This window comes from Chelonia mydas, chromosome 1 (assembly GCF_015237465.2).
Source record: "Chelonia mydas isolate rCheMyd1 chromosome 1, rCheMyd1.pri.v2, whole genome shotgun sequence".
Taxonomy (NCBI): domain Eukaryota; kingdom Metazoa; phylum Chordata; order Testudines; family Cheloniidae; genus Chelonia; species Chelonia mydas.
Genome location: NC_057849.1, coordinates 341,148,299 through 341,168,254, shown reverse-complemented (window position 1 = coordinate 341,168,254; position 19,956 = coordinate 341,148,299). Strand labels below are relative to the sequence as shown.

At 47.5% G+C, this 19,956-nt stretch overlaps 1 protein-coding gene across 1 annotated transcript in view; it reads right to left on the bottom strand.

Moving 5' to 3' along the window:
- The window catches only part of LOC119566600 (collagen alpha-1(VII) chain-like), a 110,226-nt gene that overhangs the window by 36,954 nt on the left and 53,316 nt on the right, over positions 1-19,956 (bottom strand). The window contains exons 25-30 of the mRNA XM_043520930.1: positions 17,298-17,378; positions 15,184-15,237; positions 14,841-14,894; positions 14,378-14,440; positions 12,329-12,391; positions 5,846-5,962 (exon numbers count right to left, since the gene is read on the bottom strand). Coding sequence (XP_043376865.1) covers positions 5,846-5,962; positions 12,329-12,391; positions 14,378-14,440; positions 14,841-14,894; positions 15,184-15,237; positions 17,298-17,378 — 432 coding nt within the window. The remainder of the gene's footprint in view (positions 1-5,845; positions 5,963-12,328; positions 12,392-14,377; positions 14,441-14,840; positions 14,895-15,183; positions 15,238-17,297; positions 17,379-19,956) is intronic.

Here is a 19,956-nt window from a genome sequence, read left to right as displayed (position 1 = left end):
TCCATTCAGTCATTTGGCCAAATTTTGAACCACTTGGAAACTACGTGTCCTAGATTAATGAAGGAAATGGAACTCTTGAGGTCCAAGCTCAGTTTGACGCAATGAGCCCAGGACTGCTCTGCGTTCCGCTTTTCCATCTGTCTATTTCGGGTCATCCCAGGAAATGAGGTATGAATGACTTCCACAGGAGAATCTCTACTGTTTGTCTAGCACAGACGTTATAGAATTGTATCACTCATACCGGCTCTGCACATCAGATTCTCCGCATCTCTTTACATGATGGTATTTGCTACATGATACCTTATTCCTCCCCACTCCCATGCCCCACAAGTGGCTGGCTGATGGTGAGAGAGTCTTAAGTACTTGGGTAACGTGGCATAATGGTTAAAAGCAAAAACATTGTGTCTTTGCCCCTTCCTCCCCCAATGTGTTGTTTTCCTGAAGCAGAGACACAACTTACCTTTCCTCCAGGAGATATTTTACAGAAACAAATTCACCCACCTGTGATGCTGTCTGATTAAAGATGACTATTTATACATTGATATTACCACTGTTACATAATTTATAACCACAAATCTTGTACAAAGTGTATCATGTAAGGTGTCGATGGAAAAGTTACAGTCTATCAAGTATGATTATCCTGGTTAAATCCATGTATCATCTTTATAGCAGACGTTATGACTATTGGCTATGGAACCCTGTGCTGTATGCCCGGGAGACACCCATCAGATGGATTTACATCAGGGCTAGACAGCTCTGTACTGATGGTCCATCAAGGACACTCAGCTCTCACAATGGGCGATTGAAGAAACTCATCCCGCCCAGCAGGTCTTCCTGCGGATGCCTCAGACAGCAAGGAGCCAATGACTACTTCCCTGTGATCCAGCAAACCATGTAAAGACATCTGATATGCTCATGTGACCCTAGACTCCATCTTGGGCCAGTAATTTTCCACACACAGTGGCTGTGGGCTTTGTTTGGGACAGTAATTTTCCATGCACATGGCAGAGGATATAAAAGACCCCTGAGAGATCTCCATTTTGCCTCTTTTTCTGCTCTAATCCTCTGGACTGTGGATTTACAAAAAATGGAGCATCTTGAACTATGGACTGAGGACCTTCCACTCTTTTGGAAGTTACCAGAGACACCTTACAAGCCAGCAAGCTATTCTGGCTTTGCAATCATTTGTATGTATATGGTCTGTTAATCATTTATAACCCTCTTCTTTTCTTTTAGTATTAAAATCTTTAGTTAGTTTACTAAAGATTGACTGGAGCATGATATTTGAGTAAGATCTGAGATTCGTATTAACCTGGGGACATGTGTCTGATCCTTTGGGATTAGAAAGAACCTCACATCTGGTGACAAAGGTTTTCAATAACCTCTCACTATATTAGATTGGGTTGCCTAGATGGGAGCCAAGGGCTGGAGTGCCTAAGGGGGACTTTGTTTGGCTTCTGGTTAATTGGTGTGGTGCTGCAGAAGCTCTTTTGTTATTGGTTTGGAGAATCGAAGTATAGAGTAAACCATTAGCTCTAGGGATTTGTCTGTCCTATTTCATGCAGTCTTCCCTGAGTGTGACATTTTCAGTGTGGCCCATCCCGGTCACCCAGTCACAGCACCACTGATATGCAACATGCAGCCACCTCTGGTGTGAAACATGACACACTACAGAGAACTGGACTAGATGACCTCTCGAGGTCCCTTCCAGTCCAACGATTCTATGATTCTATAAGCCCTCACCTGTTCACTTATAGTGCTTACAAGAAGTGGAAGATTGGACAAATGACCAGGGGAGAGTGTAAGAGTATTATGTTGTCTGGATTGCTCGGGCATGCAGGAGTGAGATCATGAAGGCCAAATCACACCTGGAGTTGCAGCTAGCAAGAGATGTTAAGAGTAACAAGAAGGGTTTCTTCAGGTATGTTAGCAACAAGAAGAAAGTCAAGGAAAGTGTGGGCCCCTTACTGAATGAGCACAAGTCCATGGGGCCGGATGCGCTGCATCTGAGAATGCTAAAGGAGTTGGCGGATGTGATTGCAGAGCCATTGGCCATTATCTTTGAAAACTCATGGCGGTCAGGGAGGTCCCAGACAACTGGAAAAAGGCTAATGTAGTGCCCATCTTTAAAAAAGGGAAGAAGGAGGATCCTAGGAACTACAGGCCAGTCAGCCTCACCTCAGTCCCTGGAAAAATCATGGAGCAGGTTCTCAAGGAATCAATTCTGAAGCACTTCGAGGAGAGGAAAGTGATCAGGAACAGTCAGCATGGATTCACCAAGGGCAAGTCATGCCTGACTAATCTAATCGCCTTCTATGATGAGATAACTGGTTCTGTGGATGAAGGGAAAGCAGTGGACGTGTTATTCCTCGACTTTAGCAAAGCTTTTGACACGGTCTCCCACAGTATTCTTGCCAGCAAGTTAAAGAAGTATGGTCTGGATGAATGAACTATAAGGTGGATAGAAAGCTGGCTAGATTGTCGGGCTCAATGGGTAGTGATCAATGGCTCCGTGTCCAGTTGGCAGCCGGTATCAAATGGAGTGCCCCAAGGGTCGGTCCTCAGGCCGGTTTTGTTCAGTATCTTCATAAATGATCTGGAGGATGGTGTGGATTGCACCCTCAAGCAAGTTTGCATATGACACTAAACTGGGAGGAGAGGTAGATAACGCTGGAGGGTAGGGATAGGATACAGAGGGACCTAGACAAATTGGAGGATTGGGCCAAAAGAAATCTGATGAGGTTCAACAAGGACAAGTGCAGAGTCCTGCACTTAGGATGGAAGAATCCCATGCACTGCTACAGACTAGGGACCAAATGGCTAGGCAGCAGTTCTGCAGAGAAGGACCTAGAGGTTACAGTGGACGAGAAGCTGGATATGAGTCAACAGTGTGCCCTTGTTGCCAAGAAGGCCAATGGCATTTTGGGATGTATATGTAGAGGCATTGCCAGCAGATCGAGGGATGTGATCGTTCCCCTCTATTTGACATTGGTGAGGCCTCATCTGGAGTACTGTGTCCAGTTTTGGGCCCCACACCACAAGAAGGATGTAGAAAAATTGGAGAGAGTCCAGCAGAGGGCAACAAAAATTATTAGGGGACTGGAACACATGACTTATGGGGAGAGGCTGAGGGAACTGGGATTGTTTAGTCTGCGGAAGAGAAGAATGAGGGGGGATTTGATAGCTGCTTTCAATTACCTGAAAGGGGGTTCCAAAGAGGATGGATCTAGACTGTTCTCAGTGGGAGCTGATGACAGAACAAGGAGTAATGGTCTCAAGTTGCAGTGGGGGAGGTTTAGGTTGGATATTAGGAAAATCTTTTTCACTAGGAGGGTGGTGAAACACTGGAATGCGTTACCTAGGGAGGTGGTGGAATCTCCTTCCTTAGATATTTTTAAGGTCAGGCTTAACAAAGCCCTGGCTGGGATGATTTAGTTGGGGATTGGTCCTGCTTTGAGCAGGGGGTTGGACTAGATGACCTCCTGAGGTCCCTTCCAAATCTGATATTCTATGATTCTATGATTTTTAAATGGCCATTTACAGATTAATTTATGGGAAACGGTTGGACTTTCAGACATTTACCTCTTCTAGGCATTTCTCATGTTCTGGATTCTTTTGACATTCATTTACCTTTATCGTCTCGCTGAAGGCTGAAACTCAGCCATTCCCTGCAGCACAGTCGAGAGGTATGTTTTTATTTTTAGTCCTGTTTCATTGGCAGATTTCTTGCTTATTTAATAAATGATGCTCGTGGGTTGCTGATTAGTATTAATCTACAGTATCCTCTGCTGTATTATGCTTGCCTGGACTCTTCATTATCATAAAATCCGGGGGCAGGACGTTCACATTCCTAAATAGCATTAGCATGTCTCATTTCCAAGTCTTTTTGTTATATTTCAAAAGGAGCCCAGCGTGTCTTGTGTGCAAAGACACATCTTAAAGATGACCCACAAATAGAGCTTTAAAGCATCCAACTGCTTCAGAAATATAGGCACCAAATACCGCAAATGTCTAGAGTTGTCGGGGCACATTCACTGTGCTAGCAGCTTAAAATTTACCATGCTTTCCTTTCTTATTTAGGTGCCAGTTCCTGCCCTGGAGACTTTCCACCATAGACAGGAAAAGGATGGGAGAACGGGCATGCTGTTATCCCTATTTTATACATGGGGAGCTGATGCACAGAGAGGTTAAGTGACTTGTCCATGATCACGGAACAAGGAGGTTGCAGAGCCAGGATCAGAACTCGGATCTCCTGCAGCTGTCTAGCGGTCTTAGTTCTTTATCTCTGCGCAGGCACGTCCTGCTCACCTTGAAGAGTTAAAAGAACAAGAGCAGCAGCAAAGCCTGCACATGGACTGCTCTGAGTTCACGTTCCCACGGTGAGCAAGGTTTGAGACACCTCCAGCCCACGCCACCCCTCAGGGCTTTCTTTGGTTCTAAATGTGCTTTCGCCAGGTGGCTCTGTGTAGCAAGCTGTTCCCCTCTGCAGAAGCCCACTGAAGTCCAGTAGGACTGGAGGGCACAGGGTCTGTCATGCCCACCTACAGTTCTCAACCTTCCTGTTGCTTAAGTACCTTTTCCAAGCAGTATCTAACTGGCCCCTGTTGCCATAGTGATGGGCAGTATTTATCCTCACAATGCCCTGGCAAGGCTGCCAATACCCCCATGGTACAGATGGGGAACTGAGGCTAAGTGACTTGTCCAAGGTCACACAGGGAGTCTGTGGCAGAGCAGGGAGTCTCCCACATTCCAGGCTAACACTATAACCACCTTCCTCTTACTGAGTCAGTAGCCCGCAGGGGGGACCCTTCAAGTGGTTTACACGTGTGAGCCTTTTGTGGAGAGTTTTGCTTCAACTGGTTATTTCCCTCTCACCACCGATTTTAAATCTTGCTTCTTGGGTTACAATATGCCCCAGAGACTGCTGGCGAGGGCCAAACTCTGTTATCTGCCATGCTGTCTGTGGAGAAGGCCGTGGTTAGAGCTGGCTACATCGCTTATTGTTGTCAGTTAGGTGCCCGTGTGCTGTCCGTATGCTGCGCAGATAGTTGGTTCAGGAGACCTCGATCATATTACCCAGAAAGAATGACCACTGGCACGGTTCAGTGATAAAGGCACTCGGCCAGGTTTATTGCCCTCACGACACAGTACTAGCGCCCTGGCTCCAGGGTTACAGGGACACTAACACACGAGTGTCTAGTGGCAAGGAACGGCTTAGTCAGCAGCGGGAATTTCTGCTGTCCCCAAGGCCACACAAAGGGTTAAGGCGAAGCATCCCAATATTTATAGACAGAGACAAACAACTCTCATACCATCTGATGTGTTTCATGAGATCTGCTTGTTACCTCCCCTTTTATCATGCTCCAGGTGTCTCCGGCACAACATCCCTGTTACCTCTAGCAGACCCTCTTATCTGGCGCTAGGCCAGGATGTCCCTGCCCTAAGCTTTTGGAGTGTGTTCTCGCATGTACCCAATATCTGTCGCTTCTTAGGAGTGCCTGTGTTTTAGCCACACTGGCAATGCTTTTGCAAAGGTCATAGAGTGAACTTGTAAACATCTGCTTCAATATATGGCCTGAGTTTGGTTCACAGCCTCTTGTGCAGGCCTCAGATCTTGCACCAGGCCCCGTGCTCCAGGCTCTCTTTTTCTCCGACAGTTACAGACTCTTAAAAGCCGAAGCCAGTGGGGTATATGGATGCTCAGCTCCCCTGAAAAGCAGGCTGCAAGTGACTGGCCTTGGCTTTCAGGCTGCACTCAGCCCGCTAGCTCACACCCCTCTAGACAGTGGCCGGAGCGGTGTGAATTCTGCAGAGCATCTAATGCAATCTGCCCAGAATGTCTTACCTGTGGTCCCGGGTCACCCTGTGGTCCTTGAGATCCAGGAGGTCCAGCCACACCAGTCTTCCCCGGGAATCCAACCTGCCCTTTAAATCCGCCCAAGCCAGGAATTCCCTTGGCCCCCTGAGAATTCCAAACAGAGAGTGGGTCAGAGACTTCCCTTCAAATACAAACGAGTATAGACGCGCCCCCCGGAAGATGGGGGTTTGCAAAGGCCTACCGAGCACATGCTTTCAGTGGGATTACTGGCAGTGGGAAATATATTAACCCTTTACATCTTGTTGTCCTATTAATAATGCAGTGAAATGATTTGAATGTGGGGGGAGGGGGGGATGCCCTTTGCCAGCACAGACGCAGTGCTTAGTTAATCCATCCCTTGCATTCACTACAGAGTTATGTCTCTGTGCCATGCCCTCTGCTGTAACGTCAAAACAGCAGGACAAATACATTTGCATCAGATGAAACTCCCAGAGCAACCTTGTTATCTCAGAGAAACTCTCACCAAAGAGCCCCCCTATGCTAAGAGACTAATGGGGGTGGGGAAATTTTCTTGACAATACCCATTTCCATTCCCCTGTCAATGCCAGGTGCAGGTGGGTACAGCCTCTGCTAAGGAAAATGTTGATGGTCTTGGCATCTGAACTCTTCTATTTACCCATAGAACAGTGACTAACCATCTAGGTACTCACCTGGGTCCCATCACTGAGCACATCACAGGTGTGAGTACCTCACAGATGTACTGATCCTCACAACCCCCGCTGAAAGGTAGGGCTGTGCTTTTATCCCCATTGTACAGATGGAGAATTGAGGTGCAATGTACATTAAGTGACTCACTCAAGGTCAGGCAGGGAGTCTATGCCAGAGCCAGAAATTAAACCCAGGTCTTGGGAGTCCAAGTCCTGTGCCCTTTCCACTAGACCATCCTGCCTGCCAGTGCCTGCCCTGCCAATGTGCTTCCACCCTCTGGTGTGCCCATCTGTAGGGCTGAGAGGGTTGTTCGGACTCCCTGGCCCATTTAATCCCCAACCTTTCTTCAGAGGCTGCCACCAAACGTGCCGATTGTGACAGTGGTCATAATGGCCACACCCTCACTACTTTGTGACATGGACACCATCCATCTGAGGGCGCTAAAGTGAGATGCCCAACTCATTTAACATGTGCCACCCAACACCCCCTGGAGGGTAACATGCTTCTCACTCCCTCTGGACCTGGGCTGGATGAGTCAGCAAGCCCAGAGGTGGAAAGGCTCAGTTATCAATACTTGAGCCATTAAATGCACACTAATCTGCACTAATGAGAATTCTCCTGAAGTTGCTAGGAGGAGAGAGAAGAACTTGAAGGAGATGGAGGGGAAGACCTCAGTGACTCAGCCAGGCTGCATTTCTAATTCATGCGGCTGTTTCTTTTGAACACTAAAAATAGAAGCCCATCCATCTAAAGTAAAAGAGAGTCACATTAAACTATTCTGAAGGGAGAGTCAGCTCCTTCCCTCCCCCTCCCCAATTGCTCCAAAGCAAAGCTCTCTTGGCAATGAGATGGAGTGTGAGTCAGTCGGGTCGCTGAGTGTTGGAGGATCAAGACGGGAGCCCCCCGACATGATTGATGCAATGCATTCCCCCGCCCAACAGAGCCTGGTTTCCCATTTAGCACAAGTGACCCCCGGTGACTCTCAGTTCAATTGTATCTCAGGCGCTGACTTGCATAAGCTCGTGCGTGGCCGCAATGCAAAGGAGGCGCTCACAAGAGTGGGTGGCAGGCTGGGTAGCCACAAGGCTAGAACTTCTAAAGCAACCTAGCAAGAAAAAAGTATGAAACTCTTCTTCTCTCTCTTCTTTTATAGGATCCCATGGTCAAGCTAGTCCTGATCCATGGTCCATCCACTCCAGAATCCCGTCTCCAACAGGGTCCAAACAGATGCTTCAGAGGAAAGTGCAAGAAACCCACAGTAGGAAGAAGCGGGGTAATCTGCTCCCAATGAAGGTGTCCTCCTAATCCCTAGCAGAGATTGAACTGAGCCCTGATGCACTGAGGTTTTATTTCCCTTTCCAAATTTTTTTGCATTAACCATTAAAACTCTGGATATTTTTGCTATCTATATAGAGGTCCAGCTTCCTCTGACTCTTGGCAATGGTTTGGCCTCAACAGCTTCCTGTGGCAATGAGTTCCACAGTCCAATTACACTGAGTGAAAAAAAAATGCTTCCTTTGATCAGTTTTGAATGTGCCACTTTTAATTTAACTGCATGTCTCCTTGTCCTTGAGAAGTGAGACTGGGAGAAAAGAAGCTCTCAATCTACTGTCTCTATCCCCTTCATTATTTTAAATAGCTTTATCATGTCCCCTCTTATTTATCTCCTTTCCCAGGTAAACTATTCTCTCTTTCTCTCTTCATCCTGCTCCTTTAATCTCTTCTCCCCTCCCTGTAGCTTTCTATCCTTCTGCATTTCCCCTCACTAGTTAGTAGCAGACAGGCAGGTATGCTACGTTAATTGTGTTACTAATACATCTGAATTGTCATTGAGCAATTCTGATGGCTGGAATTTTAAGAGCTGAATTTGTCCATAGCCTGCATTTCAAAGTTTAAAAAAAACAAAACAATATACTTGAGTTTTGCAAAGCCTTGATAATGACACCATTTAGAAACACCATTTACGGTGAAGAAGAGAAACAGACAGCATGAATTCTCCTTCAGATAAATTTCCAACACGCATAATAATGCCCCAATTCGATTGTGACAAGAATAGAGTGTGTGCAATTCAATTCAGGGGAATTTTTCTGTAATGTGAGAAAATCTGTAAAGGTGAACAGAAAAGCTGTTTTAATGTCAAAAACTTTTTAGGGTACAAAAGCAGCAATAATCTAGATATGGGTGTAGTCTGCAACTGCAGAGAATAAATAAACGGCTCCAGTGACTGGCCAAGGGAAATACAATAGAGCTGGTTGGAAAATTTGCATCCCACCAGTTAACCATCAGAAAATGTTGTTTCAACAAAACCAAATTATTATTTTTTTTTTTGCAGAATTGTTTCAGGGAATGAGCGACGGGATGGATCACTCGGTGATGCCCTGTTCTGTTCATTCCCTCTGAGGCACCTGGCACTGGCCGCTGTCGGAAGACAGGATACTGGGCTAGATGGACCTTTGGTCTGACCTAATCTGGCCGTTCTGATGTTCTTATGTAATTTTGACAAAACTGCATTTAGAGAAAACAATGGGAAAAAACATTTAGAACGTGTCAAAACATCCCATTTCAACCTTTCTGCAACAAATCTTCCACTTTTTCATTTCAAAATGACTTTTCATTTTGAAACTTAATTGTACATAAGACCAAGGAAAAGGGCTGAAAGTTAAACGAAACATTTCCATTGACCCGTAATGAATTGTTTTCCGGAATTTCAGTTCATAAAAAAATTCAAAATTTTGGCTTTTTCCCCCTGATTTGGGACCATTTAAAAAAAAAACACCAAGTTTCATGGGGCAGGAAATCTGTTTGCCAGCCTGCTCTAATAGATGTCCTTTCAGCACTAAGCCACAGACTATGATAATGTGGACTTCAAGCTGCAGCCATGCAGTGACTGATTTAATGGCCTACATGAAATGAATTGGTGGGTCTCAGTGTTATTCCAACTGGACAGTTGTCCATGTCCTCAAAACCATCCCCCCAATGGGCATTAGTAGAGAGTCTCTGTGGAGAAGCCCAGGACTGAATGTGCTAAGAGCCTGAACTTCCTTTTCATTCCTAGAGGTGGTGCTAGAGGACAGCACCATTGGTGGTGGGATAAAAAGGGGTCATCAAGCATGTACACTTGGCACCTTTCATCATCACTAAATTCACACATGCTCGTGCATGCACCATTATTAATGAGAAATTACAAATGCGGTGACATTATAAAACAATATAGCTGAGAAAAAGGCTCCCCTGGCACAGCACTGCCAGCCCCAAGCATTCACAAGTCAGGACCCCGGAAAAACAATAGATTGGCTTAAAAATCATGAGGCTTTAAAAACAACACCTTTTGGGTTTGCTTTACTTGCTTTCTGGTGTTTGAGCCTGTAGGTTTCATGTTTTCAAGCTTTTCTCCTCCACCACAGGGGGCAGAAGCTTAGCCTCAGTTCTTTAAATGAAAGTTGAGATTCTAAGGTAATCACGTGACTCTGGGAGCTGGGGCTTTAAGCAAAAACACCATATATATGGCAAGAAGACTCAGGATAAGTCATTAGAGTTGGCAATCCCTGACATTATCCCCTCAGCAACTGCTAAGGAGTGTGGGGAGGAGCTGCCAGAGTGTGCAGGGTGGGAAGAGTAGTTTGGGAGGAGAGCCAGGAAGGTTGGTGGAAGGGGAGCTAAGCAGTGAGGGTGTGGAAATCGAGGAGCATGAGAGAATTGGAGAGGTGGGCGGGGCTGGGAGAAGCAGGAGCACAAGTAGGCCAAGGGAGCATATGGGTTTAAAGTGGCCATGAATAAATTTAGACTGAAATTGAGAGGAAGGTTTCCAACCATCAGAGGAGCGAGGTTTTGGAACAGCCTTCCAGTAGGAGTAGTGGGGACAAGAAGCCTAACTCATTTTCAGATGGAGCTTGGTAAGTTTATGAACTTCAGAGAATCATAGAAATGTTGACCTCGAGAAGTCATCAAGTCCAGCCCCCCACATTGAGGCAGGACCAAATAACCCTAGACCACCCCTAACAGGTGTTTGTCCAACCTGTTCTTAAGAACCTCCAATGATGGGGATTCCACAGCCTCCCTTGGAAGCCTGTTCCAGAGCTTAACTTAGTTAGACAGATTTTCCTGCTATCTAACCTAAATCTCCCCTGCTGCAGATTAAGCCCATTACTTCTTGCCCTACCGTCAGTGCACGTGGAGAACAATTGATCCCCGTCCTCTTTTGTAACAGCCTTTAACATATTGGAAGATGGTTTCTATTAAAGGATAAGCAACAGCCAAATCTAATCATCCTACTACGACTTATTTCTAAAATATTTAAACTTTAGCTCACATTCATAACCCACAACATTTCATATTCATTAACTGCCGCTGGCGTCAATGGAAGCAGGTTTGGCCCCCAAATTACCATTGCTATAGAGACAGACTTCGGGTGCACCAACGTGGCTACCTACAATAGCAGGGCACTGGAGATGATGACCCAGAAGGACCCTTCCAGTTATGTTCCTACGGAGCAGGACTGCAGAGAAGGTGGATGGTGGGAACTGGACCAGCCAGCAGGTAGACAGCTTGGGAGGCAGGAGCGGGTATAGCGGAGAGATGGACAGGTGAGGATCACACACAGTGGCTGCACAGGAAGGGTAGATGGTAGGAAGGAGCAGAAGCAGCATGGGGGATAGGACAAGAGGAGAGGCCAATGGGAAGAAGGGGAACAGGCAGCTGCGGGGAAGTCAGGAGACATCTGGAGGTGCATCGAGGTGAACAGATTTGATTGAAAGCTTTCCAAGTCTTTCCCTACTTAGGAACTTTGGCTGAGGGGGCCTGGACCTCTTAAAAACATCCCCATTGTTACAACTGATGCAAATATTTGTGCAGAGGATGTTTTTTTCAAGCTCGTCCAGGGAGCTGCATGGCTGGGAAGCATTTCCCTCCCCTGCCCTGCTCTGCTTTGGGTGCCATCACCATCTCACAGAACCTGGACCTCGAGTCCCGGCACAAAGAATGAAATAAATAAAAACGACATCCCTGCTGTAATTGACGAGCCTTCAGTATGAGCAGGCACGGCAGTGTAGATCATACCTCCTCACTTACACAGTGCCAGAGCTTTATTTACCTCTTATATCAGCACATCTGCAGAATACAGTGGACCCGATTCTTCAGGGGCTTAAACCAGTGTAAGTCAGGAGTGACTCCAGGGAGCAATTTAAATTAAACTGCATTAAATTGGTACGAATGAAAGGAGAATCAGGCCCAATATGTTGGGGGTAAAGAGTCTACATTGTGTATATTTCAGTCCTTTAAGATCAATTTGCGATTCTACAAAAATGGCGTAGGGGTGCATACACCACATCATACCCCACCAGGGCGTCCACTCCAAGGCCTAATCTACACATAGATTTTGTACCAGTACAACTATGTCAGTTAGGGGTGCAAAGTTTTACCAAAACATCCCCTAGTGTGGACACAGTTATACCAGCATGAAGGTATCTTATACCAATATAGCGTATTCTCTTTTCTGCATAGGAACGGCTATGCTGGTATAAAGCACCTTTATGCTGCTATAACTGGATCCCCACTAGGGGATTTGTACCACTTTAACTATACCGAGCTAGATAAGGCAGTAGACCAGCCCCAAGGGTTAAATGCATCACCACAGAGTGAACTTAAGGAGACATCTCCCCAAGTCCAAGCTTAATGCTTAAGACAGGTGACACTTGCCCTCTGAAAAGGGTACATGCGATCTAGCAGTGTATAATTTTGTTAACTCCACGTGATGGATGGTTCATTCAAAACATGGCCTCTCGGTGTTCTTTTGAGAGTACTAACCTTTTCTCCTTTCTCCCCAGAAACTCCCATGGGGCCATCTGCACCTGACGTTCCTCGCTCACCCTGGAGGTAGACAAGAGAAAAATCAAAGCCAAGGCATGACCTGCCCCGTCTGTCATTTACCAAGCGAGCTGTAATTCAGTGACAAGTGCACCTGCTATTTGGAATGGGCCCTAGTATCGCTTAACGCAGGAAAGAACTCATTAGATGTCGCGGCTCACTAGGTTCCCCAAGATGGCAGATCTATTTTGGGAGAGTGAAAAATAAAGCATGGTGGGTTGTCAGCAACAAAACTCGAGGTTTCTGGTTTTCCTTATCAAACAAGCCAATTTCCCACACGTGCACGACATTCCACCCAGGTGCCAGGCTGGCACAGGGTCAGGTATGTTGTCATGGCCCCCTATTGAATCCGTCGGTTGCAGTTTGCGTTTAGTAGAATCTGGTTAGCCCAGAAGAAATCTTGATGAGTAAGATGCAGTGTCTGCCTGACTGTCTGTCTGACTCCCTCTGCGACCCCTCCAGCTGGGTGTGTCGCTGGCGGCAGACACGTTGGCAAGTTACCAGCTCTGGTTTGACACAATGAGGGTCCGGTTCGATGCCGTTCAAGTCAATGGAAAGAATCTCATTGACTTCAATGGGCTCCAGATCAGGCCCTGAGCGAGGGCTCAGAGCAAGCCAACTAATGCATTGGCTGGCAAAGCTTGACACCTTCCCCACCCAGGGCCGGCTCTAGGATTTTTGCCGCCTCAAGCAAAAAGAATTTTGGCCACCCTCACTTTTTTTTTCGTGCCCCCCCTGCCCCAACTCCACCCCTTCCCAATCCCTTCCCCAAATCCCCGACCCTGCCTCCTCCCCCGGGCGTGCCGCATTTCCCCCCCCCCCATTGCGTCCTGCGGCTCCCCCCCCGCAACTCCCCGCCCTAGCTCACCTCCGCTCTGCCTGCTCCCCTGAACATGCCGCTGCTCCACTTCTCCCCCCTCCCTCTCAGGCGAGGCGGGTGGGGGGGAGCGCAGGAAGTAACGGGTAGGGGGGTAGAGGAACCGCTCCCCGCCCCAGCTCGCCTCCGCTCCACCACTGCTGCCTCCCCTGAGCGTGCCGCCGCTCGGCTTCTCCTTCCTCCCTCTCTCCCTCCCAGGCTTGCTGCGCCAAACAGCTGTTTCGCGTGCGGCAAGCCTGGGAGGGAGGGGGGAAAGCGGAGCGGTGGCGGCGGTGCGCTCAGGGGAGCAGGTGGAGGTGAGTTGGGGTGGCGGGGGCACATTTCTCGGGGCAGCATGGCCGGCGCCGGAATACCGCCCCTAGAAATGTGCCGCCCCGAGCACCTGCTTGTTTTGCTGGTGCCTAGAGCCGGCCCTGTCCCCACTCTCCCTGACCAGCCATGGAGGTGAGAAAAGAAAACAAAAATCAAGAACCAAACCCAGAACTCGTTGACAGACATGTTTTCTGTTGCTGTTCAAAAAGACCCCCCCCCCCCCCCCACAGTGTTCATTAGGCAGGGGTGCTGGAACAATTTGTATAGTGGGAGTGCTGAGAGCCATTGAACCAAACTGGAAACTCTGTACATGACAGGTTTCAGAGTAGCAGCCGTGTTAGTCTGTGTCCGCAAAAAGAAAAGGAGGACTTGTGGCACCTTAGAGACTAACAAATTTATTTGAGCATAAGCTTTCGTGAGCTACAGCTCACGTCATCGGCTGCAGCTGTATATGAGGGAAACCATTTCAAGCCAGGGGTTGCTGCCGCACTCCCTAGTTCCAGCACCTATGTCACTAGGCCTGGTCAGCTGACCGAAATTTGCAGCCATTTAACTATATTTGGTAACAAACTGAATTTAAGCTAAAACCAGCCAGTCTGAAACCGATTTAAGCACGTCCACACGAGCTTGCGCCGACTTAACTGCATCAATTTAGAAGCAGATTGTGTTAAGTCAGTGTCATTTCTGTCCCTAGACAAGCCCATGGAGAGGGACATGGGCGTTGGGTAATTTAATTTCAAAGACCTGTAATGCCCGTACAAAGCTTCCATCTGAGAGAGAAGAGGGGCTTTCCCACTCACCTTTGGCCCAAGCAGTCCGTCTGACCCTGGTATCCCTGCTTTTCCAGGGCTGCCAGTCTCACCCTGCATGTGGAACAAGATACTGAAAATGTGAGCAGGTTGGGAACAGAAGGCACAGATTAGAAAGATGATGGGGCGGTTAATGCATGTGAAAACCTGATTATTGCGATAGGTGTGATTAAACCTCCTCAAAACTGGTGAGTGGATCCATTGCCAATCGAATGGATCATGGGATGTGTGACGTCTGCTCTCAGACCTACGGGTAGCTTCTCGGATTGGGTCTGAGACAGGTTGGCAGGGCTCTGTCATGATGACGGGCTCTATCATGGCCCAGTGTTGTGCCTGACCTGCAGATAACTAGGAGGACCTCATTGCCCTGAGCTGTCATGGGCGCACACTTCACCTGCGCTAGATCCCCTTTAAACTAATGTTAAAAGGAGGAAGAACAATAAAAAGTCCTCACCTTTATTCCATCTGCACCAGGGCTACCCATCTGCCCGGGAAAACCAAGTAAGCCCTTGGAGAGAAATGACAGGTAGCTGGTAAAGATAAGTAGGACAAAACACAGTGATATCCACCCCTGTGCAAAGGGCTAGCATTAACTCATGCATGGCTTAACAGAGCCTTTCTACAGATTTGTGTAAACACTGCACTGCTCTCTTCTTCACCTGCCATCTACCTACCTAGTGGAGTGGTCCACTTGCCATTTTCTACAATCATTCAGGTCAATCAGTTTTCATATTTGCTGCACCCCCCGGAGAATAGCCAAAGCACTCATTATTTCTGTGATGATGTCCGTTTCTTACCTTAGATCCTTTCCGTCCAAGGTCTCCAGTTATACCAGGATCACCTTTTGCTCCCTGAATAAAAGACAAAAAAATCAAGGTGTGGGCATGTAGTGGTGCAGTTGTCCCACACAGGGAGGAAGGGTTGAAGCAGGCCAGACGGAGCCTGTGCAGAACCTTCCAATTAGAGGAGGGCTCACTAAGCGAGCCAATTGGGAGGTGGCTTGTTGCAGTGGCCAATCAGGGCCAGCAGGGGCCCTATATAAAGGGCTGCTCAACAGAGCAGAAGGAAGTCTCCCCTTGGCCTGCTAGGGAAAGGACTGGCTGCCTAGGAGCACCATGGCTAGAGCAGTGCTAGGCAGGGTAGCAGAGAAGAAGGAGCTTCTGGCTGGCCGCTGCCAGACTGGGGCCCTGGAGGAAGGGCAGATAAAGTGTTAGGGCTGCCCCCACTTGCCCTGAGGGAAGCAGCCAAAACAGATTGCAGTTTGCCCCTGGAGCAAAGGACTAGACTGGTGACTGCAGCGGTCACCGAGGCGAGTGGCTGGACTATAGACTGCCGGTTCCCCCGAAAGGTCCAGAAGAGGACGCCGCGGTCCAGGGAGTGACGCAGGTCCCAGAGAGGTGGAGACAGCAAAGCGGGAGTAATGGTGAGTGAGACACCACTGGAGGAGGGCGCCCTGTGGAAGGACTTGAGCTAATTCCAGAATGGCCAGCAGGAGGCACCATGGTGGTGAGTGTTGCACTGCCACAGTGTGTGTGTGAGAGATATACACACAATGATATACAACTAGAAAGTTAAAAATACAGCTCTCCTAACAGCATCATCTTCAATTTATATTGCCCCTTTCGCCCCAAAGGCTCCACTGCATTTTATAGGCTTGTATAAAGGAATCATTTCCCCCACGGAAATGCAGCCACCTCTGGGATGGAAAACACAACAACACACACGATAGCGGAGTACACTCGGACACAAAGTGACCCCAAAGTGACTCTCCCTCTTGGTAATTCTCTGTCGTCTTCGTGTCGCAAGCAATCTCCTGATTTCTACACAGCTGCCGGGAATATGGTTGGAGCGTGATGAGGCTGACAAAGTGCCATCACTCGTCACAGGGTGGCAGCTTGTTTTACGGGGACTCCCGATGCCGAGTGGATTGGAATAATGAACGGCCGTGAGTGTCTAGAGGTTTGGAAAGCTCATATCCGTGCTGCTATTGCGAACAGTTATTAGACAGGTTTCAGAGTAGCAGCCGTGTTAGTCTGTATCTGCAAAAAGAACAGGAGGACTTGTGGCACCTTAGAGACTAACAAATTTATTTGAGCATAAGCTTTCGTGGGCTACAGCTCACTTCATTGGATGTTATCCTGTTTGTGGAATGGGCAACTGGCTGATTTTTTTTTCCCCTTCTCCCCACATCGGTTTTACCAGCGCTGTGGATATCGTGCTTGGAAGTAACATGCAGGTAAACGTCTGGAAAGCTGAACTTGCCATGGGAGAATTTAAAACTCTGTCACATCAGAGACTCAGGGCAGATTCTCAGTGGTGGTTAATCAATGTCCAAGGGAGCTACGCCAATTTATACCTACTGAGAATCTGCCCACAGCATAGTTCAGAGTTCTCCAGGAGTGTCTTGCAGTAATTTTGCTTACAGCAAGTCTCACAAACAACAACAAAAGCACTTGAGGGCCTGTGCCTAAAGCCGAGGATTCGTTTTGGGGGAGGGGGTCGGAGGGGGATTCTGAATCTGGGTCAGAAAAGCTGTGTTGCCAACTCTCCTGATTTTGTCATGAGTCTCATGATAATTATTGTTTTCCTTAAAGCCCCAGCTCCTGGAGTCACGTGGAGCTGTGATGATTTCAGCCTTCAGTCTTAAAGAAAAAGTCAGTTTCTAGCCCTCGCAGCTGTGGAGGAAGCTTCCAAATGTGACCCCCGGTGCACCCTAATGGCTCAAAAAGCAGAAGGCAAATAAAAGCACCCCACATCTTTTATCGGTGCACGATTTTAAAGCCAATCGCGGGATTTTTGGTGAGCCTGACTCCTGATTTTTGAACACCTTGGGGTTGGCAACACTGGAAAAAGGACCAAGCCACTTTTTCAGCCTTCAAAATATCCCTTGGTCTTTCTTTGCGAGACTCACCGGTTCCCCCTTTTGACCCTGCAGACCTCGGTCACCTTTAGCTCCTTTGATTCCATTCTTCCCCTCGAGGCCAGCCATGCCCTGTTACAAGAGGAGTAATATTAATTTCTCCATGCTGCCTGCTGTGAGGCTTCTGGCTGCATTAACAAAAACGAAAACTAAATTGTAGGGCGAAGGCGGTGTGTCCTCCTAAGCACAGATCAGAAGCCAAAAAAAATGCACTAATATGAATGCTACCACTTTGTATTCATATCGCACTGTCCCCCGAAGGTCTCCAAGGCTTTTGCACAGGTCAAGCCTCGCACCTGTGAGATAAGTTTTATTATCCCTGTTTTATAGATGAGAAAACTGAGGCACACGGCAGTTGAATGCGTTGCTATGGGGCCGCAACACAGTGGGGCCGCAACACAGTTCAGTGATAAATGTGCATTCAAGCACTGAATACCAAATTCGGCGAAGTGACCCGTTTTTATTTCGGGAGCGAGGGGTGCACAAAGATGAATGGAGATTCGCACACACTTGTGAAGTTGGTCTGAAGCAAAATTTGGACCTATCCGCCAATGAAAGCAGGATATTACTATGAAAACAGGGAAAGTCAATCTCCCCCTGCCCCAGTCTCCCTATTGGGTACGATCTTGTCTGTGCATGAAATTTGCAAATAAAGAAAATAAACAAACAGCAGCAATTCTGAGAAGTGCATAAATTCATAGATTTGAAGGCCACAATGGACCATTATGTTCCTCTAATCTGACCAGGAGGCCAGAGAATTTCACCCACTGATTCTTTTATCAGTTCCATCTTGTCACCACCTCCTGGTTTTACCTTGCGGCTGTTTGAGGCAGGGCTATTGAGTTTCATCCAGCTGTACTTTGCCATGCACCCTATGAGCTTATTCTCTTGAGCTTATTCTCCAAGTATCTCGAAAAAAAAGGTCAAACGTTTGCACTGGAAAAATCTACATGAAGTTGTGCAAAGTTTCACCTTTCACTGCAATTTCCTTTGGAACTGGACTGGGAGCAGGAGCTCTGGGTTTGCTTCCTGGCTCTGCCACCGGCCTGCTGTAAGACTTTGGGCAAGCCACTTACTCAATCCATGCCTCAGTTTCCCAAATCTGCAAAATGGGGATAGTGACACTTTGAGATCAACGATTACAATGACATTTTCGCAAAGCTTGAGCCCACAGTTTGACCCAGCAGCCAGGCCTGGGTACTGAGTGAGTAGAAATGTCCAACATTTCAAAGGCTGCTGGTTCAGCTGCCGTTTTATTTATCTAGTTTTGCCACCTTCAACTTCACAATTAAGAACTCCAACATTTCTGCTGACTGAAGTTGGACTCATTCCCACTTCGGCAATGATGACTGACCGCAGAGCACTCAATGCCCGGTGAACGAGCGCAAGCCGGCTGCTTAAACAGCTCATGAGATGAGTAAGTGGCACTCAGCGGTTTGAATCAATTTGCAGTCCTTTGTTGAAAAGAAAGATTCAGTTATTAAAAAGAAATCAGCCACCAGAGTCTTATTTAGAGAGAGTCTCTAAAAGGGCCATTTCCCTGCCTGAAGAATGAACAGCAGATCTAATCACAACAACAGGTGGGCAGGCTGCTGTTTCAGTCGTCCCCCCCACCCTTCCCCGCCTCCCCACTAAGTCTCTATCTGCCACTTCGGAAACCTTTACAGTGACCAAAGGAAAGTATCCAACACAATTACCATAAACGGGGCCTGATTTTCCTATGTGATGCCTACAGGTCGGGTCAGCAGGGCCAGTGGTTTCAGGAGCCACGTCTGCTCCGGCAATTAATTGCTAAAATTAATAAGAAGGCATGATACCCTGTACGTCCTTTATTTCCATGGAGACCGGTGATTGTTTAATGACATGGTCAATGCCGTGTTGTGGCAGGGTAAGTAAATATCATGTACAAACAAAGCAAATAACAGGGTTCCATTTGCTGTCTAAGCCGGATTGTTTGTTTACAGGATAAAGGTCGCCGTGGGAAGGGAATGAGAAACAAACTTCTTTGGTGGGTGATTAAACCTTGCGGGAAACTGAGATGTTGGAGTCTTCCAATATTTGATGTTTTGACTTCAAGTCCCAGCTCTTGGAGTCATGTGATTATATGAGAATCTACCGACTCCAGCTGAGATCAGAGCCCCATTGTGCTGGCTGCTATACACACGTGTATTGTGAGACAGTCCCTGCCCAAATCATTTACAGTCTAAACAGACCAAAGGTGGGAGGGAACACAGATGACTTGCCCAGAGTCACACAGCAGGGCCATGGGAGCAGCAGGATTAGAACTCAGCCTCCTGATGCCCAGCCCTGTGATCTATCCACTAGACCACACTGCCTTCCCTAAAATCAAATCCAGCCTTGGGTGGGAGAGGGGCATATTTTACATTCATTGTAACTGTAACTGACTAAAATCTGTTTCTCACCATATAACATTTGAGAACTGACAGGCTAGGAGCAGTTTGCAGCTACAGGCCCTTACACAGAGTGGGCCAGATTCTGCCGTCTGTTACACCAGTGAAAACCCAGAGTAGTTCACGTTTGTTGGCATTTGAAAACTGACCATGCAAAGTGCAGTCCTATCACTCCATTTGGACCACGGTCCCTGGGCTCATCACTTCTGGGCTCGGGGGATGTTACTCAGTTGAGTTTC